At 41.9% G+C, this 27,935-nt stretch overlaps 1 protein-coding gene across 1 annotated transcript in view; it reads right to left on the bottom strand.

Moving 5' to 3' along the window:
• KIAA2012 overlaps window positions 1-25,226 on the bottom strand; it is a 95,859-nt gene extending 70,633 nt beyond the window's left edge. The window contains 8 exon segments of the mRNA XM_081051822.1: window positions 1,648-1,790; window positions 2,422-2,605; window positions 3,668-3,810; window positions 7,527-7,682; window positions 9,750-9,776; window positions 9,779-9,908; window positions 23,235-23,516; window positions 24,746-25,226. Coding sequence (XP_080907948.1) covers window positions 1,648-1,790; window positions 2,422-2,605; window positions 3,668-3,810; window positions 7,527-7,682; window positions 9,750-9,776; window positions 9,779-9,908; window positions 23,235-23,516; window positions 24,746-24,829 — 1,149 coding nt within the window. The 5' untranslated portion in view covers window positions 24,830-25,226.
• Window positions 25,227-27,935: the final 2,709 nt, after the last annotated feature.

The raw sequence follows: 27,935 nt of genomic DNA, 5'->3' as shown, positions 1-27,935 counted from the left end.
ATACACTAGGGGCAGTACTTAGAGCCTGTTTCCAATTATTCAGAAATTGCTGAAAATTTCTTTTAGTTTGCAGCTTTTAACATATGAACTTGGCTCTATGAAATGTATATGTATGCTGGATTTTAGGGAGTTCAATTTCACAGGAGGAAAAATAAAAACGTTTCCCACTTTTTTAGTGCTCAAAAAGATAAAAGTGATCAGAAACACACATAGGCATCCTACATGTTTAGAGTTGAATGAGGAAGGAAATTCAACTGAATACATGCAGAGTAATATTGATAATTTTGAGACAGTAAGAAAATGACTAACCAAATGCATGCACATAGGATCTTTCTGTTCCTGGAAACCTTCACTGTCCAGGTGCCAGCTGCCCACCAACTGCCCTTTTCTGAATACTGACCTTGTGCATTTTGTGTGACAAGGTTTGCATTGAGAAAGCTACATGGAAACTCAAATGATTTGTGTGAGGTATGGCTGACAAGCCAAGCCTTAATTTCTTTATTCTAATTAAAAATTTACAGAGTTTTAATATAGTGGAAAATATTGCTTTCCTCTGCTAAGCCATATAATATACATGAGTTGAGGGAAAGGACTCCTGTCCTCTGAGCATGGCTCAGTTCTGGGCTGACCTGGGGTGTGAGATGGGGGCCTTTCCTTAGGCCTGCAGTGACTCTGGCAGGTCAAACCTGCTGTTTACTCCTGGTGCAGAGGAACCTGGGAAAACAGAGGCCCTTCTGGGGTGGTTAAATGGTTCAGATCGGCTTAGACACAGGAAACATGAGAAAATCCTGAACAGACTAAAAACAACCTCCCTCATTGGTACCAGAATCACCAGGAGTGCCCATGGCTCCTTCAGGGCCACTTCAGATGACAGGAATTCCCGTAATTAACTAACATTGCTATAGTTCCCAGGCAGACACAAGATACTTTCACCAAAACACATCATCTCCTTTCTTCCTTCCATGAGCCCTATGAGGTTGGCATTATTATCTGTGCACACAGATGAGGTCACTGAAGCTCATAGGGGTGAGTGTCCTGCTTAAGTTTACACAGCTGCTTTGGGGTAGAGCCTTCTGGAGCCCCTGCTCGTTCCTGCTAAGCACAGGTACCTCCAAACCACTAAAGTCCCACATAGAATTGCAAGGCAGGATCAGGCCAGAGACAGCTAAGGACACCCCTAAAGAAGAAGGTGTATTTGACTCCTGAAGAGGTTGATAAACCAGCAAAATTTACCCTACATTTTCAAAGGTGATAGACCCTTAGTTAAGCAAAACCATTGCTGGATTTGAGATCTCCAACATTTTCACTTCGAAGTGGATCTATTGCTTACAAACCCAGATTCTGTCCTTCCTTGTTTATAGATGACCCCCAGCCCCTTAATAGAACAAAGGATTCTATTGCCACCAGAGAGTGCAGTAACCTCATATGCTTTAAGGTAGAATCAGGGGCAGCTGAAATTCCTTGGACTTCACCATTTGCAACATTTACTTGTTTACTACAGCTTTATTCCAGCTCCACATGGCAAGCTCAGAAGTAAGGCCAGTTCTCTGAGACATCCCCTTTGAGTCAGCTTGTTTCTAGATTGAGATTAATCTTTCAAATGCCAGATCACGCACGCACACACACACACACACACACACCCCAAACCTTTTTCATCTTCACTTCCCCAGGTGTGCTTTTATCTGAGCCAGTGGCAGATGTGACAGGAGGGAAAAGGCATCTTTCAGCAGGAGACTCCTGTAACACGTGGCTGCTTCTGCCCTTGTGGAGTTTCATATTCCCTTGTTTGTCTGTAGAAACAGGTTGGGCATGAGAATTTATTAATTGCAGGTATGGGGAAGGACAGTTGACTTTCAACTTATATCACTTTGGGGTTGATGGGAAGATGATAAGAGTGCTGGGACACTGAGACAGCCGTGGCTTTGGCTGAGGCAGGTTTGGGGAGCCCTAATCTCATCATCTGGTTGGGTTCTTGTTGGCTGAATAAGGTGACAGAGAGAAGGGTAACAATAATAACAGCTGATATGTATTAAGTGTGAAATAGGGGACAGGAATTGTGCAAAGTATTTTACATGCCTTAACTCATGTCATCCCCACAATAACCGCATGGAGGTATTATCATTATCTCCATTCTGCAGATGAGGTAACTGACCCTCAGCGAGATTGAATAACGTGCCCAAGATCATAGCTATAAAGTGGGGGTAATTTCAACCCAGGCAAGCTGATTGCAGAATGTATGTGGTTGAGTACTAGGCGAAGAAGAGCCTGTCAGTCTCATTCCCAGCTCCAACTGAACTTTGGCTGTTATTTTCTAAGGTGAGTGACATGAGGAAGTGACAGAAGGCCTGCCTCAGTGTTCGCAAATGAACTCTGCATGATTATGTTTACCCAGATCAACAAGCAACATGCTTGGCTTCTTACCACTGAGATCTGCCTTCCTATTGGGAAAGGCGCCGCCATAGAATGTAACATGGGATTTGTCATTCAGGAGCCAAGAATGACCAATTTGGGCATGCCCAGAGGCCCTCCTGGAGGTTTGCTGTGTTTTTTCATTGTGGCTTTCCTTTGAAGCATGTATAAGATGGTGATTCTCTATTGACGTGTCCTAGGGAACGACAGATACACATTCCTGTAAACAGGCTTTGTAAAGGAACAGAGCAGGTTCCTTTAACAGTCAGACCTGCGGCTAGACTTGTGGTTCCAAGGATGAAATCTCCCTTGCAGCCTGGGAAGAAAAACATGATTATAATAGCAAGATCTCTAATGCTGTTTATTACAATAAAACATTTCATTATTAATGAGAGAAAGAATGACGTTTAACCATGCCTGATAGATATATAGTGCTTTCTTGCAAAAAAATTTTTAAATCAAAATGAAACACTAGTATAATTGTCCTTATCCATCATAATAAAATGCCTCTTCCCTCTGCCCTTGCACGTGTGGCACTTCTCTTCTCCCTGTTCCTATACTCATTGGCATCTGACCTTGGAAGTCATACAAGTTTATTCCAAATAGGAGCGTGTGTTGTCAGTGTTGCTCTGAGCCACTGTCATCTTGTACACACACACATACACAAGCCTTAGAGTTTCGAAAGCGTTTTTATGTTGTAACCCATTTAATCCTCAGAGTGACCTTGTGAAATATATATATGATAACAGCTCCATTTTATAGACTAGCTAATTCAGGATCAGAATTAATTAAATTTCTTGGACCACAGCTAGTAAGATATAGGACTCAAACCAAGGCCTTTCCCACTCTAAAGCCAAGAGCTCTTTTTTTTTAATAGAGACTACTACAATTGCCTAGATGAGTCTAGGGAAGATATGTGGTTAAATAAATTTGAAAAACCGTAAGTTAAAGTTAAACTGGCTATTTTACCTATAGAACTTCTCAAAAATGGTCCATATTCTAGTGTGCACTGTGACTCTCTGTGAGGAGAACATGGTACGCAGCATTTTCCAAATGTATTTGGCCATGAAAGTCTTGTTTTCTCATAGATCATCTGGCAGTGCTAGGATTCCACAGGTAACGCTTTGGGAAACAATGGTCAATAGGCTCAAAAGTACTCTTCTCTTCTCTGGAGGACCCAAGAAATGGTGAAGGCAAGGACCATCCCCCCTGAAGTCAAGAAGAACAATGATAGAGGGGAGCCCATTAGAAATGATACCTCTGCCTGGGTTTCATCTTCCTGCCAAGGCTGCTTCCTGAGTGGCAGCAAATGAGTCCCCTGACTGCTGTGGTTCTTGGCTACAGAACCCCGGTCCACGTGTCCACCAGCCCCAGCTTCCCCTTCATCCAGGCCCTGCTGACCTGCAAAGGTGAGCAGTGTGTCAGCTTTGTAACACCAGAGATGGTCATGGTGCTCTTAGCTGCTTCCCATCTTGCTTTTCTGAGCAAAAGTGTTGATCAAGGCCCTTGTTCAGCCTCCCTCCTTACTTCTGTTTTTCTGCTAGTGCTTCCAGGGTAGTGGCAGCCAGGTTAGAGGAACAGAACTGTCCAGGAGGCTCAGATTTGAATCTTCCTTTCTTGGACTCAGTTTCCTCATCTGTAAAATGGGGATACTGATTTCTTGCTCTCACTTGTTTGCCAAGTTGTCTGAATCTCAAATAAGATAATGAATGTGACAGCCCTTTGTCAACTGTGAGGCACTAGTGGGTAACAGTGGCGTCATCATGGCACGTGACCTACAGCCCTACTCTGTTGTCACTAAAAGGCTTGGTCTGAGGCGCTTGATTTCCTGGGCTGTCTGCTGGTTGTTTACTTGTGGAAGAACCTCTGCCCAGTGCACTGTGGTGGGATGGCTGCTTAGCTTTCTGAACTTATCCTGTCTACACAACTCTTAGAAAGGATTTGAATCAACAGATGACTCCAACATAGTTAACAAATCTTTCATCGATGGTTTAAAGGGTCCTGCAGCTATTTTCATCACTTACTCAAGGTAGATTTATTGCTGAAATAGTCTGGCAATTTTCTTTGTATGGAGCTGCTTTCACAACACCTCCACTCTCAGCATGCAGCTCTGCAGAACAATGTGGGGTTGTCTTTTAAGCAGGGGCTCTGGAAGCCTTCAGGGCCTCTGTGTGTGTTGGAATCCTGGGCTTCTGAAGGCTCCCAACCAGCCTCACCTTCCCTCTATCCTCCCCAGCCTTCATCATTCTCCATGTCATTCCCATCCTTGGTGCCCTTGGGTCCAGAGCCAAATGCCCACTTGTGGGGCTCCTCCCTCCCTCCAGCTGTCCCTCCTCTGCCCATTGGCTCCTAAGCCGACTTTGGGACTAAGCGGATACTGAAAGTGTTGGTGGAACAGATGTGGGCTCAAGCTCAGGTTCAGAGGGGTCCGCTGAGGTTTTAGTGGCCCAGGGAAGCCTGATGAGCCCTGAGGACCCTTCAATCTGAGGAGGTCAAGGGCCACATTAGGCCTGTCACCAAGAGGACCTCAACTCCATATAGGTTGTGGCATGAAAGACCTTTTTGTGTGTTCTAGAATGATCCTTTGGGGTCAAGCCAGACTTTAGGTTCATTCTTCCCAGTCAGATTCTCCTGGAACCAAATGCATTTCTCAGGGCAGGGAAGTGAAACTCTAGCTAAATGGCTACTCGCCTGCTGAACAGTCTTCTATGGCAGACTGTCTAAGTCGGGGCAGGGGGTGTTGTGGGTAGGGAGATACAGAGAGGCATTTTCCCTTTGGCTGTATCCCAGGTGATATTGATTACATGACTCAATCTATGCGAAGGAAACCAAGATTTTTTTCAGTAAACATCAGCTCTGGCTCATTTGTTTATGCTTAATAGAAACAGGCTTGCAAGCAAGGTATTAGAACATTCAGTTGTTGAAAAGAAACCACAAAACTCGTTCTTTCTATATTTCAAATATGGATTCAGATTACCAAATGATGTGAGTTTTGATAGCAATGTAGAGCTCTTAGAAAGCTTTTTTTTTTTCTTGCCTCTGTCCTGTCCTGTGATTTTCCACAACAACAGAGAGGGTGGAAGGCAGATACCATTACTCCCATTGGGCGGATGAGCAAACTAAGGATGCAGGGAGCGTAAGTGACTTGGCCAATGTAACATTGTTGGGGGATCTGGGATTTGTAGCCAAGATTTTTGCTACTTTTCCAAATAAAGTATCTGGGAAAGAGAGGGAGGCCAAGGGAAGATAAAGTTAAAACCAATAAAACCGTCAGCCAGAGTTCAAGTTACAGCCTCTGAACTAACTGTTCTTAGTTCTTTACAAATTGACTTTTGGCCCTGAGATCATAAGCAATTGGGTATTGCACTTAGTTCGTAATTATGCTTTAAAAAAACCAACAAAACAAACAAACAAACAAAAAAAAAACGAGGGATGTCTATAACATTTCTCAAGCACTTACTATGTGCCCAATATACTGCATTATCCCATTGAACTCCCACATCCCATCCTGTGAGGTAAAGGTAGGAATGGTCATCTCCATTTTAGAAAGGAGGAAACTGAGGTCTAGAGAGATCACATGGCTTGGCATCTGGTTACTAAGAGCCACATGTTTAATTGCTTATTCTATATTGCCTCTTTGTTTTCTGCCTGATTATGATAGCTCCTTGTTATATGGCGTCAATTAGGGAAGTTACTTGATCCCTTAGGTGTGCAGTGGTGATCCACCCGAAAAGTGGAAGTACTGCAATCCACTTCCAGTGTTTTTAGATCGTAGGGCATCTGAGTCTAAGGCTAAGAACTTGTGACAGTAGGATTTTTGAAGAAAGAAAGCTTAAGGCAATGGCAAGGTGGGATGCCATCTGGGGAAGGGCAGAAGGTCCCAACACAGGAGCAACACCTGGGTGAGTTCACCACCCCCAGGACATGGATGGCCCAGAAACTCGATCTTTTCAGTCTTCCAAATCAACTGGTCTCAGGGATGTTGACCACATTAGTAAAGTGCATAGAATGATGTATAGGCTAGGGTATTAATTTACAAAGAGAAATGCAGTTGCCTGACTAGCATATTATTTCCTGTAGATGAACTACGTGTGTATCCAGTATGACCAAATTCCCTAGAGCTGGAGTCAAGACTTAAGGGAAGTGTGTGGCAGGAATATTTAATGGCACTAGGCTCTGAAAACCTGCCACGTTCTTCTCAACTCATTAGATTCTCTACTTAGCCTGATCAGATCCTTTTCCAAGGACAGGGCTTGGTTAGGCACTACAATTGTTGCTGGAAAATTCCTTTTTAATTTCAGAAAAATTAACTTTCTATGATGTTAGGCGCTTGTTCTTTCCTGCTCTTTTCTCAAAAACTCTGGTACTAGCCAAGGCCCTGTTCTTTGTCCATTAGTGTTACCCAGTCATCCTTTCCCATCTCCTTTAGCAAGGGCAACTCTGGCTCTTTTAATGCTTCAAGTTCCCAAGAATAATATTGACAAGTAAAATCCCTGTAGTACTGAGCAGCTTACAGACAGCTCACAATAATTTTCTGTGTAGTAATGAGGTAGGTCTTATTATGTCCATTAGAGAGATGAGCCAACAGAAGCTGAAAGAACTTAAGTGACTTGCTCAATATGCACATCTAGTAAGAGAGAGAAAAGCCACTGCAGTTGAGATTTCTGGCTCGAAAGCCTGTAGTTTCTTCTTATGATATTGCCACAAAACCACAAGATTAAAGAATGTTAGAATGGAACAGATCTAAGAAATCATCTAAAAATCTAGAGTCTAGACCTGTACTGTCCAATATAGTAATCACTAGCTACATGTGGCTATTTAGATGTAAATTAGTTAAAAGTAAATAAGATTAAAAACTCAAATTTCACAGTTGCACTACCTACATTTCAAGTGCTCAATAGCCACATACAGCCAATGGCTGCTATATTGGACAGCACATATGGAACATTCCATCATTGCAGAAAATACTGTTGCACAATGCTAGTCTAGGTGAATGCCCTCATTTTACAGATGAGGACAATGAAACCCACGATTCCCTAGACCTTAATTTGGGAAACTCCATTTTAAGTTGTCAAAAATCCAAATATTTGAGATCTGGTCATAAAATCAACATGTACCTTGTTCAAAAGATTTTCCTTGTTGAATCCAAAATGGTGGGAAGACAGGCAGGAGATGGTATTTTGGGGGTACCCCTGAAAGATCCTGTTGTGACCTAAGAGTCTTTGGTATTTTAAGGTGACTTTCCTGGAGCAGCACAGAATCCTTGATGTATCCTGAAGAGTAGGTCAGGAGATATTGATAGAAATAATGGTCATCAGTCTAGAGGTCTTAGAGATAACTACACTAGTCTTGGCTCTAAACATTGCCCATTAAAGAAGACAAGTAGAAGATACGAGGGATTGAAAATTCAGATAGAACCCATAGAGAGATCTTTATTCAGTGTCCTGGGAGCTTCTCGTCCTGTGCCACACGTATGCTTTTTCCACTCCACCATTCCCCAGAACTCGGTCTCCCTGGTGGAAGAAACATGGCTGCTTCTTTGGGGTTAGACAAAAGGCTCCTCCTGCCTCAGGAGGCGAATCCAAAGGTTTTTCCTGGGTGTATCCTGCTTGCTTCTGGAGGCCCCATGATTCTCAATCCAGCCTTTCTACAAGTCTTTACTGAAGGCTTACCAATGGGCCCACCCCTTTGCTAGGCAGTGGAGTAGCTACAGAAGAACCAGCCTTGGGCCATTTTTAAAGGCACCAATAGTCTGTTGGAAAGACAAAGCTCTCCTGAGCTCTCCTGTAGGGTCCCAACTGTCAATGTGATGTAAGGTCTGAAAACAAGGAGCTCAGTATTGGCTGGAGTTATTAGAGTAGTCTTTGTAGAAGATGTGGGCCTGAAGGGTGGGGTGGATTTATCATAGGGATGGAAAGATGGGACCAGAGAACATTCTATCACCACAAAGGTGGTGAGCTCTGAGAAGTGAGGGGAAAGGGTGGCACAGGCCACTGGGCCAGTGATCTCATACCACAGTATTGCCATTGCCCTCCAGCTTAAGAGTCTCACTCTTAAGAGGGGCCTTGGTGAGGAATTCTGGCAAGGGACCCAAGAATGCACATACACATGGATGTTTTCTAAAACCACACATTGTAGCCATATGACTTCTATAGGGAGGATCTGAGACATTTTTTGATATTAAGAGGGGTTCTTATCCTTGAAGATATGGGGCCTAGGCCATGGGGCAGTGGCCTGCTCTACCCTTTGCCCCACCCAATGATAAACATATCTTTGGTTAAGAGGCTGTTTCTCACTAGTGTTAAATAAATGGAATTGAGTAGCTGTGGGCCTGCCTTGAAAGTAAAACCAATTACTATTCAAGCCCATATCTCTTGTTTTCCTTCAAATCATCACTGTATTGGGGAAAGAGTTTTCTCTCCTTTCCTAAGGTAAACCTATAAAGCAAGAAGAAAGTCAATTTTCCTCAGGTCCTGTCTGTTGGTGCAGAAGAAATGGCAAACCGCCAAGTGGGCACTGGCAAATCCTGCTCATCCCTCTCATCCCAGTAAGTTTGCCAAATAAAATTTGAGATGTTCAGTTAAAATTGAATTTCAGATAAACAGTGAGTACTTTTTTGGTAGAAATATGAACCAAATATTGCGCGTGTGTGTTTGAGTGCATGTGTACTAAATCTGACAACTCTAATCCCCAACCATTTCCTGTTTTCATTTTTAAGCCTTTATTTACAGAGTGCCTTTGGGGTCTCTGTTCAGCAGAGGGTGTCCATCTCACTCCTAAGTGGATTGTGCTGGAGACCCGCCATCTTTAAGAGGAGGAGGCCCAACATTTCCACTTCCTGGAGGATCTGAGATCGCCTCAGAAGGGGAACTAGGGAGTATTGGGAAGAATGTGGAGCCGGTGGGTGTGGGGAGGATATGGCTTCTGATCCCAGCTCTGCTTTTGGTCTAATAACCTTGGACAAATTACCTTGCCCCCTGGACCTCTTTTTCCTTACCTTGTAAAAGATAGGAATTGAACTGGGGGATCTGAAGTCTCTGAGTAGAGAAGGTTGGGAACAAAGTTCTGCTTGGGGTGTGGAATGTAATGCTGCTGAGAGGAGCTAGAGGGAAGGCAAGAGTGAAGGCAAGACTTCAGGTTGTACGTTCCTCTGCAAATGTGGGGAAGTATGAAGGGAGAAATGTACGATAGAGGCTTTCAGGCTACTGAGCTTGAGCACCTTTGCTTTAACATGAAATTGGGCCTAAAATTCTGATGTTTTAAGTCTTGATGGAAAACACTTACACCAGAATGTGTGGCAGGGCAACTCTGGGTGCACCTCCTCCCATTTCCCCACTGACCTGCACATCGAAGCCTGTATATGGTATCGGGGGCCATGTTCGCAAGCGGCCTCGGAGGTATCTCTTGGCCGAATACCCAGACTGGATCTGCCGTTGGGCCTGGCTCTCTGGTTGGCTTCGGAAGTGGAGGTACGGTTGCCAGACTGTGTCCTGCTCCCTCTGTGAGGACATCAGTCAGGAAACAGCATGGCTGCTGAGCCCTGAGCTTCCCACTGATACAGGCTGGTTAGCACAATCCTCATCAGTAATCCAGGAGACTCCTGGAAGGTGCCGGAAGGCACCAGAAACATATGCCTCAGCCAACAGACATAAAGCAAGAACCCACAGAGCAAAGCTCTAAAAGGCCCCTGCAGATTTGCAGTTGGAAGGAGAAGAAAAAATGAGAAATACCAGACCCCATCTTGAGACAGAACATCAGAAAAGGATAAAGAGCCTCAAAAGAAAACACATTAGTTAGTTCAGCCTGTGGAAATCATTTTACTACCTTAAAAAGTGGCCCTGGGCAGCAATGGGAAAGCCAGCTTGACAAATCAGCATTGTCACTCAATGTTTGTAAGATGAATAATGGGACAAACAAACTATGTCCATGTTTACAGGGAGCCTGGCATTTTAAACGTATCTGGTTCTGCTGAATTTCATTTCAGCCAGGGAGAATTTTCTGGGAACCTACCTGCTAAAGTCAGTCCCACTATGCAAGACGTCATGGGGAATAAATGTGAATAACAACATCTTACATTTGGCTGGGGATTTATGTTATACAAAGAACTTTTACCTCATTACAATCCTTCAAGGTGGATGAGTTAATATTATAACCACTTAAATTATGCAGAAACTTTCTCAGGATGATCAGTTACACACACGAATAGCAAACATGTGATACTTGTGTGGACATCTCCCCTTTCCCCCTTGTCCATGGCAGACATCACCAATTAATTATGGCATTCTTGACTGATGAACTGTTTGTGATCTCAGAAGCCTTTTCTTTTCAAATTAAAAAAAAAATTGAGGCATAATTTGTATATAACATGTACAGAGCTTAAATGTTCAGTTTAATAAAGTCTGACAATTGCATACACATTTGTAACTACTACACAAAATATAGAACATTTTCATCAGCCCAGAAAGTTCTCTCATGCCACTTTCTAGTCAGTGTCTCCCCACCCACCAGATAATCACTATTTTCAGGTGAGGTCATTAGCCTGAGTTTCCTTGCCAGAATTTAGGAAGGTTTACGGTTTAAAAAAGAAATGAAAAGAAAACAATGATGGAACTATAAAACCTGCTTGATGGGGGAGAGGAGGTTTGGGTCTCTGCTCTGCTGAGCAAAGCTGTGGTTGGTCCCATTCTTATGTATTCAGAACATGGAGATGCCACAGAAAGGCAACCCACAGCTGTAGCTGAGGATTCAGGACCACCAGAGAGACTCTTTTTTGGCTAAAGAGAGGTCTGGGGAAGCCAAAATCCATGAGATGAGGGAATACGTCTGCTGAGGAGAGAGAAACAGGTATCCAGGACATTCATTCATTCATTCATTCATTCATTCATTCATCAGACACCTACAATGCACCAAATACTATGCCAGGCACTGGAGAAAAAGGGACGGATAAGACAGATTGGTGATTCATAAATGGAGTAACAGATGAAAGAAAGCATGGCTTATTCGATTGGCTCTACACTCTAGGAATTTGTAAATTAAATAAATGCTTGGAATCCAAACACAGAGCATCAACTGGTCCTTGATGTCTGGACAGTTTATGTGGCAAGTACTTCAAGCGCAGAAAGAGCCTGAAAAATTCAGCCCCACATAAATCTTGAGACTTTTTCCAGAGGACAAGAAAGAAAGAATTGTAGGGAGCGCAGTTGAAGCAAAATGACTTAAGTTCTTTCACTTACTCCATTTTTTCATCTGGTCATGCAATAAATATTTGTTGAGCACCTTCTATGTGCCAGGCACTGTGTTAAGCTTTAGAATTATGGTGCCATTAGATCCAAGGCCTTTTCTGGGTCAATTGGAACTGCAGTTCCTCCCTGTAAATCTTTGCTTCAAATGACTTCTCTGTGAATGCAGCAAGACCAAGCCTCCTCTAAGATGCTGTGGCCCCTGTGCCGATGGCACGGTGCCCTGTTTGATCTGGACAAGAGCCCCTTGTTTTTTCTCATTAAAGGGTATTTCTGAAGCACCAGCTTGATTCTGGAGCTTTACTGGGTAGCTTGCTCAGTAGGGCAGGGAGTTGCCGAGGCGAGTTAGGGAATGCCTTGTGCTGGAATTTGGGCTATCTAAACACATTTTTGCTTAGAGTTTGAAAGCTGATCTCGAACTCTGTATTAGTTTCCTACTGTTGCTGTAATAAATTACCACACACTTAGTGGCTTTAAACAACACAAATTTGTTATCTTCCAGTTCTGGAGGGTCAGAGTTTGAAATGGGTCTCCCTGGGCTCAAATCAAGGTGTTGATAGGGCTGTGTTCTTTCTGGAGTCTCTAGGGAAGATCTGTTCTTTGCTTGGTCCAGTTTCTAGAGGCCACCTAAATTCCTTGGCTCATGACCGTTTCCTTCATCTTCAAAGTCAGTACCTTTGGGCTAAGACCTTCTTTATGTGGCCATCTCACTGGTTTTCCTTTTGAGTCCTTCTTCTAGTTATAAGAATCCTTATGATTACACTGAGCCTGCCCAGGTAATCCAGGATAATTTCCCTGTTTTAAGGCCATTTGATTAGCGACTTTAATTCCATCTGCAACCTTAATTTCCCTTTGCTGTTTAACCTAATATATTCATAGGTTCCAGGGATTAGGACATAGGCATCTTTGGGAGGGCATTATTTTGCCTACGACAGCTTCTTTAAGTTTTTTTCTAGTTTTCTGGCTTCCCTTAGTAGTTTCTCAAATTATGCCTGTGAAGTCGGTTGATAAATTTCACATCTCATTGCATAACTAAAGCACTGAGGGAGGGCCAAGTTCTGCTTAGGGCTGCAAAGAAGACCAGTCAGGGTTAATCTATTTATTCATTTCCAATGTGTATAATAATACGTTAAGTGGGGGAAAAACCAAGCTACCAGAGAGAATGTATAGTGTAATTACAATCTCATGAAAGTTTATTTTATGTATATTTAATTATGGTGGAAAAATTGGAAGAAAATACATTAAAATTCAATAACAGTGGTATCAGGGTGTTGGGCGTAAAATTACAGATAGTTTCTCTCCTTTTTTTGTAAAATCAAAATTTCAGTAATATTGGTTAGATTATACTTATAAATGGAAAATATGTTAAATTATATTATTGCACCCACCCTCTCCTCATACAAATTTCTCCATTCCTTCCCCAAAATTATCTTCGACCACTAACCACCCATCCAAAAATTACTCTAAAATGTAAAAGGAGACAGAAGGGAGCCGGGAAAGGAGTTTCTGGAACAGGGAAATAAACAACAGCAGGAGGCTGGCTGCGGATGGTTTCAGACTGCTCAGGCCTGCCGTGGCTTTGCCAATCAACCCCAGCTTCTTGTTTCTTCTGAAATGAATAATTATGTGCATGGAGTGGCCTCTTATCCACACTCCACGGAGAGTTCTTCCTTTCAGGAGGGACTTGCTCCTGCCAGCTGCCTTCCTGGTGCCTACCAGGTCTCTGTATGCAGAGGGGTGAAGGGGACCCCCTGCACCTGTCCCCATCCTCACTGTGGTTGTCATGTCCACCCCACCCTGGTGCTGGCAGGCAAGGGTCTTCAGAGGATGGAAGGACCTGGTGCAGGCTGTGCTCCCACCCAGCAGATATGGGATGGCAGGGTGCCAGAGTCCCCAGGAAGACAAGAAAGGCCCGGACAGCCAGCTGCCATCTTACCCCAGAGGGTAGCCAGCCTTTGTGTGCAGGAGTCGGCAGAAGGGTGAAGAGAGAAGTCCAGAAATCCTGGGACTAGCAGACAGAGCCTTCCATAACTTGACCCCACCCAGTTCTCTAGATACATTTCCAGCTAAGAGCTACACGTGCCTAATTACCCTTTCTTCTGCTTGTTCTCCCCATTAGGACTTCATCATCTATGCCCAGACGGTCTCTCTCCACTTACTTTTACCACAAGAGTTAGCTCAGATTTTACCTCCTCCAAGATGCCACTCTAGATTTTCCTAGTAAGAAGCAATCATAATCTTTACCTTCTTTATACTTCAACAGCATATTAATACATTGTAGTCTAACTCCTCTCATAGACTGCTTTGTGTCCAGTATAATGGAGCCACAAATCTGCCTCCTTGGTCAGATTGTACACCCTTGCTGGGTAGAGGTTATGGCCTCCCCCTATCACACCCTAGCAACTAACATGTTCTTCCAACAAACATTTGTTGAACGTCTCGGCACTGACTAGTTAATAATTACTCAAGATGTTAGCTCAGTTGAATGGAAACCCCCAAAATGGATTTGTCTGCTGACCACTTGTTCCTCAAGCTGTCCACTCCAGTCAGAAGTCTTTCTCTCAGGAAGAGTGCAGTTGGTGTCTCCTGCCCCTCAGTAGGGCTTGCTGTAGTCAGTGTGCTCTGGCAAAGGCCAAGCCTTAGAACAGAGGGTGACTGCCCATTGTTGTACCTGTGCAGGTGTGACTAGAACCAGCCTTGGGGCTACTAGGTGAGTACAACTGGGGTAGAGGTGGGGGTGGGGGAATGGGAGGGGAGACGTGCAGCCACTTGTAGCTGTGCCTGGAAAACTTTCTCCAACCCTAGCCTGACTTTAAATAGCTTGGCATAAACACCACCACTCTCTGCTGGCCCTTTTCTCTGCAGGTTTAACTTCTGAGATTCTGAGCAAATGATACTGTCTCTCCCGTATATCTTTGGTGGCCATGTGTTCCTGGATATTAGACCATTAAGAAGAGAATCATGAAGTGGTCTGAATTTTCCCATAGTTGGAATGTTGTAACAGGGCTTGATTCCTGACCAAATCATTTTGCATCAAAGATTTGACCAGCCATATTGCACAAAAGCAATGGTACAACAATTAGAATTTGAAAACAGCAAAAATTAAGCTGTAGGTCCTGTAAGAGTTCAGTCTGCCTGGGTTTGAATCCTGGCTCCATCATTTACTGTGTGACTTTGGGGAAATTACTTGACCCATCTGCACCTCAGTTTATCTGTCAAATGAGGATGATAAAAGAACATACCATACATGCAAAAAAGATGGAGTTGGGTCCTTACATCATGCCATATACTATAAAAATTAACTCAAAATGGATTAAAGCTACGACTATAAAACTCTTAGAAGAAAACATAAGGGGAAACGCTTCATGACGTTGAATTTGGCAATGATTTCTTGAGTATGACACCAAAAGAACAGGCAATACAAGAAAAAATAGATAAGTTGGACTTCATGAAAATTTAAAACTTTTATGTATCAAAGGACACTATCAACAGAGTTAAAAGGCAACCCATAGAGTGAGAGAAACTATTTGCAAATAATATATCTAAAAGATTACTATCTGGAATATATAAAGAATTCCTACAACTCAAAAACAAATAACCTGATTTTTTAAATGGGCAAAGGATTAATATACAATTCTCCAAAAAAAGATATACGAATGGCCAATACGCACATAAAAAGATGCTTAATGTTACTTATGAAATCCAACTCAAAACCACAATAAGATTCTATTTCACACCCACTAAGATGGCTATTATTAAAAAAACAACAACTGAAAATAATAAGGATTGGTTAGTATGTGGAGAAATTGGAACCCTGTGCATTGCTGAGGGGAATATAAAATGACACAGACTACTATGGAAAATAGTATGACGGTTCCTCAAAAAATCAAAAGTATAATTACCATATGATCCAACAATTTCACTTCTGGATATATGCTCAAAAGAACTGAAAACAAGGACATGAACAGATATTTGTACACCCATGTTTAAAGCAGAAGTATTCACAACAGCCAAAATGCAGAAGAAATCTAAGTGTCCATCAACTGATAAACAAAATGCAACATATACGTATAGAGGACTATTATTCAGCTTTGAAAAGAAAGGACATTCTCATGGGAATGTAAAATACAGTATGGAGAATATAGTCAATAATGTAAAAACCATGTATGACATCAGATTAGCACTAGACTTATACAGGGGATCATTTCATAATTATATAAATGCCTAACCACTGTGCTGTACATCTGAAACTAACATAAAAAATAATATTTAATGTCAACTCTAATTAAACATATATGAATATAAATACAGGATGTAAAGTACAGTATAGGGAGTATAGTTGATGGTATTGGAATAGCTATGTACAGTGTCAGATAGGCAGTAGACTTATTGGGGTTATCACTTTGTGAGGGGTGTAAATGTCTAATCATTATGTTGCTTTATACACATGAAACTAATAAAAAACAAACATCCAACATCCATGAATTCCAATTATATTGAAAAAAATCCTGTAGTGTTAAAAGTAAAATAAAGATATTTTCAGACAAACACAAAAATAATAAAATAAAAATAAATAAACAGGTGTGTCAGGGAGTGACAAACTAAAAAGAGTAGAGGGGCATGAGTTATGTAGGTATCTGTGAAAAGAATAGGTCAGATCAGGGAATAGGAATGCAAAGGTCCTGAGGCAGGAGAAAACCTGCTGAGGTCTGTGTGAGCAAGGGGGAAAGAGTAGGTAGTCAGGCCGGAGAGATGACAGTTGGCCAGATTGCGCAGGTTCTTTCAGGCCTCTGAGAGAAAAGGAGAGTCATTGGAGAGTTTTAAGCATAGGAGGGACATGAGTGAATTAGGTTTTACAGGATCATTCTCAAAAGGGAAAGGGGGTGGGGAAGGTTAAAGAGGGTAGAGGTGGTCAAATATATCGTGATGAAGGAGACTAGAATTTGGGTGATAAGCACACAACGCAATATACTGATGATGTATTATAGAACTGTATACTTGAAACATATAATCTTATGAACCAGTGTTACTCCAATAAATTTAATTAAAAAAAAATTCTGATACATGCTACAACTTGAATGAACCTTGAAGATATTATGCTAAGTGAAATAAGCCAGTCACAAAATACTAAAAGGAATATAACTACTATATGATTCCACTCATATGAGTAGTCAATATGAACTTAAAGTAGTAGTTCTACTCTAAGTAGTAGAACTTAGAGTAGACTACTTAGAGTAGTCAAATTCATAGAGACAAAAAGTAGAATGATGGTTGCCAGTGGCTGGTGAGGAAGGGCAAATAGGGAATTATTGTTTAATGAGTACAGAGTTTTAGTTTTGCAAGATGAAAAAAGTTCTGGAGATGGATGGTGGTCATGGTTGTACAATAATGTGACTATACTTACTGCCACTAAACTGTATACTTAAAATTATTAAAACGGTAAATTTTATGTTATATTTTACAACAATAAAAAAGTACACACCTTATAAAGCTGTGAGGAATTTAAAGTGAGATAAGTGTAAAGTGCTTAGAATGGAAGGCAGCTATGCTCACCACTATACCACCAACGCTAAAGTGCTTAGAATGGTGATGGGTATAACAGGTTACATCAGTGTTAGCCATTATTATAAATATTCTGTATCTATTGTTTATACAAGGGAATGGAGTACATAAAGCCTAAAATGGATGGAGTACATAAAGCCTAAAAAAAATAGGTGTCTACTGCATCATATGCATAACTTACTACATGAACATGTTACATATAACCCACATTGATTTTAGTGAAAATCTGATTTGCTTTCCTAGAATTGTAAAGGATTTTAAGGGATGTATTGGAAAACCCATATCCCTTTTTTATCCTTTTTTAAAAATGCTGTTAAAGCAGGAGAGATGCTTCTTGTCTTTGGAGCATGTGGAATCTTCAAAATCAGGTCCTCTAGGAGTTAAGAGTGGGGCTTTGGAATCAGCTCCACAACTTAGATGTGTAACTTTGGACAAATGAATTAACTTCAAGGCCCAGTTTTTTCTCCTACAAACTAGAGGCGATGCTAGTACTCAGCTCAAAGGCTTGTGCAGACTGAGTGAGATTACGGAGATGTAATGCCTGGCATGCATTAAGCACTCCCTACGTTTTAGATATATTGACAATACCTTTGACCTCATCATCAAGGTTGACCCCTGATTTTCTCCTGATCTTTCCTACTTCTAGGTTTATTAAAGGTTCCAAGCACAACTGCTCAGGAGATGCTCACATGAAGGATATGAGGCAAAAGGAATGCAGTCAACTCACTCTTTCTCCTCTTTGTTGCTCTGGTGCCTACTTGACACTTTGTTGATGGCCATCAGAGCCCTGATCACTTCTTAGGGACACTGTCAAACAAATAGCAGGTTATTGATCAGGACTTGCCAAGGGATTGTCATCCTCCTGACTTTTGGCTAAAAGGATAATTTATTATTCTTCCTACTTTTCTCTCTTTTTCTATTTTGTATGATGAGACTTTGTGTTTAGGAGGGAAAAATAAACTTTATTCAAAATACATATGTCTCACAATATTACTTGATAAAATGTAACCTGAAGGTACCTTCATGAGTTGGACATTGGGTGAAAACACCAACTAGAGTTGAGTGTCTTGAAGATTGAGATGTGGGGAGAAATGAGGCAATATAGAATGAGTAGGGATACATTCAGTGGAACAAAAAGGGTGACAATACTCTCAAATTTGACCACATTTGTAAGAGAGATGGCAGAAGCAATACAGTCTTGGTGAAATCAGCTGTAGTACTAAATCCTGTTTATCCTTCAATGGCATGGAGACATGGAATGTTCTGTGAAATAAAATTCCAAAACAGATTATTTTTAATGCGTCATTTAGTCAATGTTCCATTGTTAGAAGCTGAAGAATTAAAGGCCTCAAGAAGAGTGGTTTTAACTTTGGGAATGTTTGAACAATATTTCCTTCTGTTAAAAAATAAAGCAGCATATAGAAGTGTGAGAACTCTGACATCTCATCTCTTGACTTTGTAATTACCTCTGCTCATTAGGAAGTTGGGTCATCAAGAAAGTTAAATAGTAGGTCTATATTGAGCTATAAAGCCCAGATATATTGCCACATGCATGTCACTAGATCCATATATAAAAATGGAGATGATGTGAGATGCTTTAAAAATGTAATTGCACCTTCTTGTGAGAGCCTCAATTCTTGTAAGTCTGAATGGAGCCTACTTTTGTAGGTTTCCTGATTCATGGTTCAGCCAGGATAGATACTTCTGTAAGCAGCACTACTTTATTCACTAACCACCACCCCCTTTCTTCCCTCCCCATTTTGGCTTTTTTACTCTGAGTATAGTGTTTTTAACTCTTGAACTATGCTATTTGGACAAAGAAATATTGACACTGCAGAACAGATGGTGTGGTTATTAGTGGGCTCAATTACAGCACTGTTTCTATTCCATTTCCCTTCCTGGTCCCACCTGTCTCTCTAGGGTCAACCTTGCTCTCTCTTTCACTGTCTAGGTACCTCTTTCAAAGCCACAGATTTTTATTTAAAAAAAAAAATTCCACGACTTGAAAAATAATGTTTGGTAGAAAGATATCATGAATACACACATGATTTATAATCCTACCCACCATGGTTAAATTTTGATGTGTATACTTTTGCTTGCAAAACTAATTTTCAAAAATGAGATTATATGGGGCAGCTGGTTAGCTCAGTTGGTTAGAGCATTGTGCTCTTAAAAAAAGTTGCCAGGTTGATCCCCGCATGGGCCTCTGTGAGCTGTGCCCTCCACAACTAGATTGAAACAACTACTTGACTTGGAGCTGATGGGTCCTGGAAAAACACACTTAAAATAAATAAATAAATGAAAAACTTTTAAAAAATTGAGATTATATTAGAGAAGCGATGTTTTTTCATACTGCCTAGTCTCGAATTTTGGTGCAATTATCTACCTGGTTGTACAACCTTGAGTGAATTACTCAAAATTTCTGTACTTCAACTTCTTCACCTCTAAAATGAGATATTAATAGTACATACCCCCAGGATTCATAGAAAGCATACATGAATTATACATGGAAAGCACTGAGAACAGTGGCAGGAACATAGTAAATACTCAAAAAATGTTAACAGGGGTGGCCTGATGGCTCAGTTGGTTAGAGTGTGAGCTCTGAACAACAGGGTTGCTGGTTCGATTCCCACATGGGCCAGTGAGCTGTGCCCTCCACAACTAGATTGAAGGACAACTACTTGGAGCTGATAGGCCCTAGAAAAACACACTGTCCTCCAGTATTCCCCAATAAAATTGGAAAAAAAAGTTAACAAACATCGGTATTTTTATTATATGAATATTATTTTATAAGCTGCCTTTAAAAAAATACACTGAATATTTTCTCATGTTGTTTATGACTAATACATGACTTTATTGCCTGACCCAAAATCCATTATATGACTGTATCATAATTTATTTAATCAATGTTCCATTATTGGGCATTTATTTTCAATATTTTGTATAGTAATGAATAACCCTGTAGTAAACACTCTTGTGCATAAATCTTTGGGTACGTCTCTATTTTTTTCCAGAGGCAAATTAGTAAAAGTAGAATGCTGAATTAAAAAGAGTATCAGCCCTTCTTAAGGCTTTGCCAAAGTCCTCCCTAGAAATGTCATGTGAATTTGTGTTCCTAAAGTATTAGACAGCTCATTTCCTCATAGCCTTCCCAGGATAAGATATTACGATTTAAAAATTTTCTTGCCAGTCTGTAGTTTTCATAGTCAGATGGTGCTCTGTAGTTTCCAGAGCTCTCCTCTTTTCAGGTGCTCATTTTTTTTATTATTATTTTTTAATCCCAAGCCCCTTTTGGGTTGTTTCTCCTCTTATTTTATGTGAAGGATTTTTTTTTTTTTTAAAGATTTTATTGGGGAAGGGAAACAGGACTTTATTGGGAAACAGTGTGTACTTCCAGGACTTTTTCCAAGTCAAATTGTCCTTTCAATCTTAGCTGCAGGGGGCTCAGCCCACCATCCTTTGCGGGAGTCAAGGAGTCGAACTGGCAACCTTGTGGGTGAGAACCCACTGGCCTATGTGGGAATCGAACCAGCAACCTTCCGCGTTAGGAGCATAGAGCTCCAACCGCCTGAGCCACCGGGCCTGCCCTCCTCTTATTTTAATCTACTATGTCCTCTATCATAAACTCCTCCCTGTTACTATTCCCAACCTTTTCTTTCCTTTCTGATTTCTTCATACCATTTCCCCTCTATCCATTTGGAGTTAGACTATAGTGTTCTGCTTTGTTCATGTATGTGTTATAAATCTAGTACATGAATACCATAGGACAACAGGCACTCTTTCTTTCATTGTACCCAAGTCTAACCAAAAATGAAGCCATCCCCCTAAAGGACTCATTTCCTTTTTAAAGTAATAAGATCCCTGTTGCATGAACTATTTAAATTATATAGATAAGTATCTGAAAGCGGTGGAAGGTATGCTTCCTCTGGGTAGCAAGTTAGCCTACATATCACTGTCCAGCTGGGAAAATAGAAACCACTCTAAGTATTTAAACACAGAAGGAAATTAGTCCAGGGAATTGGTTACATAGGTGATTAGAGAGCTCAGAAGCCAAAAAGATGGTAAGGCAACACTGAGATTAGGAACACCAGGAAGCCAGCACCACCCTTAGACTAAAAGATGGAGGAACTGGTGGTGTCAGCTGGAGGAACCCTGGAGCCACAGTGGGACTGTCTGTTGGGAGCTGGATCACAGAAGTAACGCAGGTGCTTCTGACGATCAAAGGTAGAATGGGAGGGGAGAAATACCTTGCTTTTCTCTACTCCCTCTACAGTCTCCTTCCAATGTCTTCCATTGGCAAATTCGGTTAGAAGCCAGTTGACACAGATGTTTGTGAAATTACGTGTAGCCTGTGGTCAACCCCACTGTGATGCAGAGCAGAGTAATGTAAAGGGCGAGGAGTGGATGTGAGGGAGAACAGGCCAAGGCCTGGGTCAGTGACCTCAAAAGGCTCTTTCAAGTCCACAGACAACAGGGCAAAGTGCAAAGCATGCTGGCCCTGGGGAGGTAGGCAGTCCCAGGTTTAAATACTGGCTCTGTCATTTACTAGCTCTAAGACCTTGGCCAAGTCACTTAACTCCTCCAAGCCCCAGTTTCCTCATCTATGAAAGGGCGCAAGAAAAACCATATTTTCCAGGGTCACTGTGAAGATTAAATAAGTTATAAGATAATAGCAAGCATTCAACAATAATTGGTTTCTTGTCACCTAAGAATTTATGATTTTAAGACAAAGGACAATTGGACATTTGGCCAAGGTCATTAAGGTTTTGAAAGAAGGAAAAGGGGCAGAGGCATCTTTCCTTTTGGAAGTTTTGCTTAGGGTAGGGTAGGTGATACATTGCCCAGTAATGATACTGAGAGATGAGCTAACAAGCATTGAAAGTATCATGCATAATCGATTCACTCACTCCACAAATATTTATGGGTACTCACTATTTTATGGAAATGATTTAGACATTGTCCTTGCACTCAAGGAGATGGCAACAGATGGGCAAAGAGATAAATCGCACTGCATGATGGTATGGGAATGTTTACAGAGGAGGGAGCAAGGGGATATCTCACCTACGTAAGTGAGAGAAGACGTCAGTGAGGAGAGGACGTTTGAGTTGTGTTTTGAAGGATGAGCAGGAATTTTCCAGCTGTAGAAGCACATGTAAAACCATAGAGTCACAAAAGGGCATGGAATGTTTGGGGAATGGTAAGCTATTCACATGGGTGGGGCCTTGAAGTATCCATAGTCAGGTGGTGGTAAGAACAAGTGGCAGTTGTGGCTGAAAATGGAAGAGAAAGTCAGCATGTCAAGGGCCTGGCATAAGAAGCTAATCACTTTATATCCTGTGGGGAATAAAAAACCAGCAGAAACTTTTAAACTAAGTAGTAACCCACCATCTACAACTTAGAATTTCATAAAGTGACACATCTTCCCAATCTCTCTTATGCCTTCAACCGAAGGGCTGATGCACGCAGTTATATAAAGCAGGGGCCATGTGTTCATCTCATAAGACATTAGAAAGTATGAATCAGAAAAATGAGCACAGAGGTTTTCCCTTAATATTAGATTCAGAATGGAAAAAGTCATTAACTTATTCTGCAGACACCAAAGGGCTCAAGGTAAATATTTAAAATCTTCTCCCTCTCATTTCCACAAAGCCATGAACAGCAGAGAGGTGATGCTGCTGCTTGTGGCGACGAGACAGGATTTCAAGGATTCTGATGAAACATCTGCTGGCCAGGATCTGTTTGAATGCTGAAAATGACTTTATGTTACTCTCACGGAAAGGAAAACACAAAATGGCAATAATATAGCCCTTCATGCTTTTCAAAGCCCATGAAAATAACCTTATCTCATTTTAGCCTTGTGACAATTGTGTGCCGCCAAGAGTACAATCCCATTTTAGAGATGAAGAAATGGAGGTCCGAGAGTTTCCTTCCTTCCCTAGGGTCTGAAAAGCATTTATACCAAAGCTACAACTAGTTTTCTAGACATGCAGTCTGTTGCCTTCCTGAACGTGGGCTAGTATTTACCTGTCTCCTTCCATATGCCAAGATGGCTTCTTTGAGGTCCTGAAGTGTGCGCAGTTCCAGGTTCAGGCTCTTGTGGCCTTTGGGGCGATAGCAGCCTTTTTTCCTCTTTTCAGGTGCCCATGCTGATATGGCTAAACCTTCTGAGTAGAGAATCAGGAGGCCCTTTCTCGTGCTGAATGTTTTAGGGAGAAAGAGGCTCCACATATGCTGGTTGGGGTTCCCATCACCCTGCGGTTTGCTGACCAGGACATAATCTTCTGGGGACTTCCAGTTCAAGTAATCCTGCAGTGGAAAGAAACCACTTTGACTGATCCACTGTGGATGACACTGTTATAGCAAATACTGCTTGTGCAACGCGTTGGACATTTTTTAGTGACTGGTTTTCTCTGAATTGCTCACACGGTGTCATGGAACACAATCACTCTTCTTAGCAACTATTTTGTTCTCCACATCTCAGAATTAGTAGAACCCAGGGCATGGTTCTATTTTACCCATGTAACTTTCAGGAGAACCACTCAGGCTTGGGCCTTGAATAGAGTGTATTCAAGTAGAGTGTATTCAAGTAGGGCCTTGAGTAGAGTGTAGGTTACAAGCCAGTTACAGTTTCCTGGTATGCAGGTAAATAGTCAGAATTATCAAGGGCAGCAGCTAACTTTGAAATTAGACCTGGACTAGCTGGCACTTTAAAGAGGAGAAAGCCATTCCAACCCATCACTTCGGCTGTACACAGGGAGATTTTCTATATATTCCAGATGCTATGTAACTTTATCTAATTTGGCTATTTATGGGCCTATAAAGTAGTTACATATTTTGTAAGTAAGTAAATGCCATTGGCCACAGAGGTCCTTTGAAATTCTATATGTCTTTTAATATAGCAAAGGTCAAATATCACGACAAACTACCATGACAATGGAAATCTCTGTGTGATCCAAAAATTTTCAAAGTACCCCCAATAGATTTCTTATTGCTGGCAGGATTCAATTAAGTAAAATTTCAATACAACAAGGGAATTTTGCCACCACTTTAAAATCTTCTAAAATGGGATTCTTTTGCCTATATTAAATATGAGTCCAGTGGGTTGAATTCCAGAAAGTTCAAGGAAGCCATTGAAATGGCAAGAAAACACACACAGCATTTCAACCACAGAGCACAACTTCTAAAGCCCAAACAGCCATCAGCTTGTCTAGAACCCGGGTGGAAATTCAGTCTTGAACCAAACCATCTGAATTCTAGATAATGTGGAATCTCCTTCAGTCTAAAGCCAATAAGGCTGTAAGTTGGTGTACAAGAGGAAGGGAGATGGTCCCAGTGACCACCTCGGTGTGTCAGGCAAACTACCTTATTTTCTTGAGTTTCACCAACGAGGAGGGAAGATCTGCTAGTGATTCCCACCACCTCACTAACAAAACAAATGCAAACACACATGGCTCGGCCCCAAATGGAAAAATAGAGGATTCCTCCCCTGTTCTCCCCCCGCCCCAAATATGACTTTATGCAGCTGGAAAACTCACCTCTGGTTCAAAATAGACTTCTAACTTCTGTTTGTTCTGGACCAACTTCCCATGTCCCCGGCTCAGGGGAGAGAGCGTGAACATGTTTTCCTTCTGACCACCCTTCTCAAGGCCAGTTCATCTTGGTTTTGAAGGCTGAAAACTGGTCACACCTCAAGATTTCCTGAGCTCAGCAGGGAGCCCAAGAAGACCACAAACACTGGGCCTTTTATTAAATACATTTTTCCCTCGTACAGCAGCTTCTTAATAACAACCAGCCACACAGTTTAGACAGTGTGTGTCTTTGTCAGGAGAAAAAATAAACCGCAAACCCAACTCCTCAAGCCCTGGATTGTCTCCTCTCAGGGCAGCCCCTCTTCCCTTTGCCTGTGCTCTCGTTGTTCCGTGGTCCTGTTGCTCTTTACCGGCCTTGTGAACCTATAGATCTGGGCCACAGCACCATCCTTTCTATTGTGAGCGGAGGTTGTTTCCCGGTTGCTATGGCAGCACAAGGAAAGGAAGTCCCTTAAACCAGCCTAGACCAGGCGGAGACTGCTGAGGGCAGTGTTCAGGCACCGGGGGAGGAGGGTCAAACGGACAATGAAAGGAACGGGCTCAGATTTCAAGTCCTGTTTGTGGAGGTGTGAGGGCTGTGTTGGGATATTTATTCTGTTGTAGTACTCATCTTGTTTTTAAAATGTCTTCCCCCTTCTTCTGATATGTGAGCCTTTCACTGTCAACTCACCATTAACAGACTCAGGAGTCATCGAGGTCACCTGAGGCGACCTGTGATGACCTGTGATGTTTTCCTTGGCTGAGCTCCAGCCTCTCCTCCACAGGACATGGGTCCCTTTATGGTACTTGCTGCTTTGCCTGAGTGAGTGCAGTGTACTGTGGATCTCCAGATTCCTTTATATACCCGGTTCTATCTCCAGAGGGAGAGTACTTGGGAGATGCTGGCACAATGACTGAGGCCACTACTGGCATTTACCAAGCAGGGCTTGGGATGCTGAATGTTCTGTGGTGTGTGGAACTGTCCTGCATAATGAAGAATTGTCCTACTCTGAATGCTAGTAACACCCCCTTTGAGAAACACTGCTGTGACCTGGGCTGCTTGGTTCTCCTTGATGCTGACACTGTGAGGACAGGAAGAGGGAGTGGGTGGGTGGGTGGGGCATGTGGGGTGGGGATAAGAGTGTCAGGGAACAAAAAGATGTTTTTGCTGGTGATCTATAGCCCTTCTTTAGCCTGGAAAAGCAACCTGCCCTGTCATCTATCAGCTGAATCTCCATGGCAGTCTTGTGGGAGTATCCCCTGCTGACCTGTATAAAGAAGTATAACAGGCTACAGGCCCAGTTACCTTTGAGATCTCTCTCTGTAGCTGAGACTTTCCCAGGAGGCAGTCTCAAGTCTCACGAGGACGAAAAGAGGTCATGCTGTATAATTAGGCTGGGTTTCTTGCAGGGAAATCAAGGTAGTAAACGCAGAGGCTCAAAACTGAAGTTAGTCAAGATCACAATAAATACCATGTCAACACTCATTAGGATGGCTATTTATTAAAACACAAAGACCAAACCAAACAAAACAACAGAAAACAACAAGTGTTGGTAAGGATGTGGAGAAATTGAAACCCTTATGCACTGTTGGGAGAAACGTAAAATGGTGCAGCCACGGTAGAAAACAGTATTTGGCAATTCCTCAAAAAAATTAAACATACAATTGCCATATAATCCAGCAATCCTATTCCTGGGTATACAACCCAAAGGAAGTGAAATCAAGGATTCAAACAGATATTCGAACATCCATGTTTACAGCAGCATTATTCACAATAGTCCAAAAATGGAAACAATTCAAGTGTCCATTGACAGATGAATGCAGGAACAAAATGTGGCATATATATACAATGGAATATTATTCGATCTTGAAAGAAATTCAGACACATGCTACAATGTGGATGAACCTTGAAGACATTATGCTAAGTGAAATAAACCAGTCAAAAAGGGACAAATATTGTTTTATTCCAATTATATGGCATACTTAGCATAGTCAAGTTCGTAGAGACAGAAAATAGAATGATATTTGTCAGGAGTTGTGGGAGAAGGGAGTGGAAAGTTAATGTTTAATGGGTACAGAGTTTCAGTTTGGGAAGCTGAAAAAGTTCTGGAGATGAAGGGTGGTGATAATTGTATAACACTGTGAATGTACTTAAAGTCAATGAACAGTACATTTAAAAATGCTTACAATAAGAAATGTTATGTTATACACACTTTACCACAGTTAAGATCTAAAAAATGATAACAAAGAAAACAAAAAAACTGAATTTAGCACTGTATAATCTGAAAGCTGATTGGTCAGCGTTATTGTGGAATGACCTCCTCAGAGCAGGTGAGACAAAATCCTACAAAATGAGGGTTCCGAATAGTTTACAGGGGTCTTAAACTACAGCTGCGCCTTCCCTTCACTTTCTCTGCTCCTTCAACAAAACTTTACTGAGAGATTACTATATGTGAGACACGATTCCTGCCCTCAAGAAGCTCCCAGCAGGTGTGCGTGGACCAGTGCCTGAAAGATGACGTGGCATCTGTGATAATGGAGGTGGAGATAAATAGGTGCTCTAGGAAAAGAGTCGGTCGTGTGCATGTGTGCAGTGGGGGGTCAATGGTGGTGGGCCTCATAGAGGGCCACAAAGATGAGAGATACTAGAGGTGACATTCAATGACAGTAGTGCGCACTGCGAACAAGGAAGATGAATGGGGATATTGCAGGATGCGTGGACAGGGAGATCTTTGGGGAAGGGGTAACTTCTTTGGTGAAGCCAAAGCCTCAGGTCAGGTGGACAGAGGTGAAGCTGAAGAGACAGGCCGGCTGGCCAAGACCTTGAAGGTCACATGTACCTTGGGAAGACATTTTGCTCTTTATTCTTCAGGTAGGTTGTTTTAAAACAAGGGGGGCGACGTGATTCTATCTCGGGTTTAGAAAGAGAACCCTGAGGACAGTGTAAATGATGGATAGAACGAGGGACGCCTATGTCATCAACTTCCGGGTGAACTTTTAGGACCATGCAACCCAGGCCAACCTTTCCTTGGATTTGAATGAATTTGTCAAATAGGTCAGGAGTAATCACCTGCTAAGTGGTCTTTGAATGAGACATAGAAGGGGCAACTCCGTACCACCTGCAGTGAAGTATAAATGTTGCCATTTTGAAAATGCA

The sequence above is a fragment of the Rhinolophus hipposideros genome, assembly GCF_964194185.1.
Source record: "Rhinolophus hipposideros genome assembly, chromosome: 6".
Classification (NCBI taxonomy): Eukaryota; Metazoa; Chordata; class Mammalia; order Chiroptera; family Rhinolophidae; genus Rhinolophus; species Rhinolophus hipposideros.
Note: the sequence above shows the minus strand (reverse complement) of the source record. Positions and strands in the feature narration are given on the sequence as shown.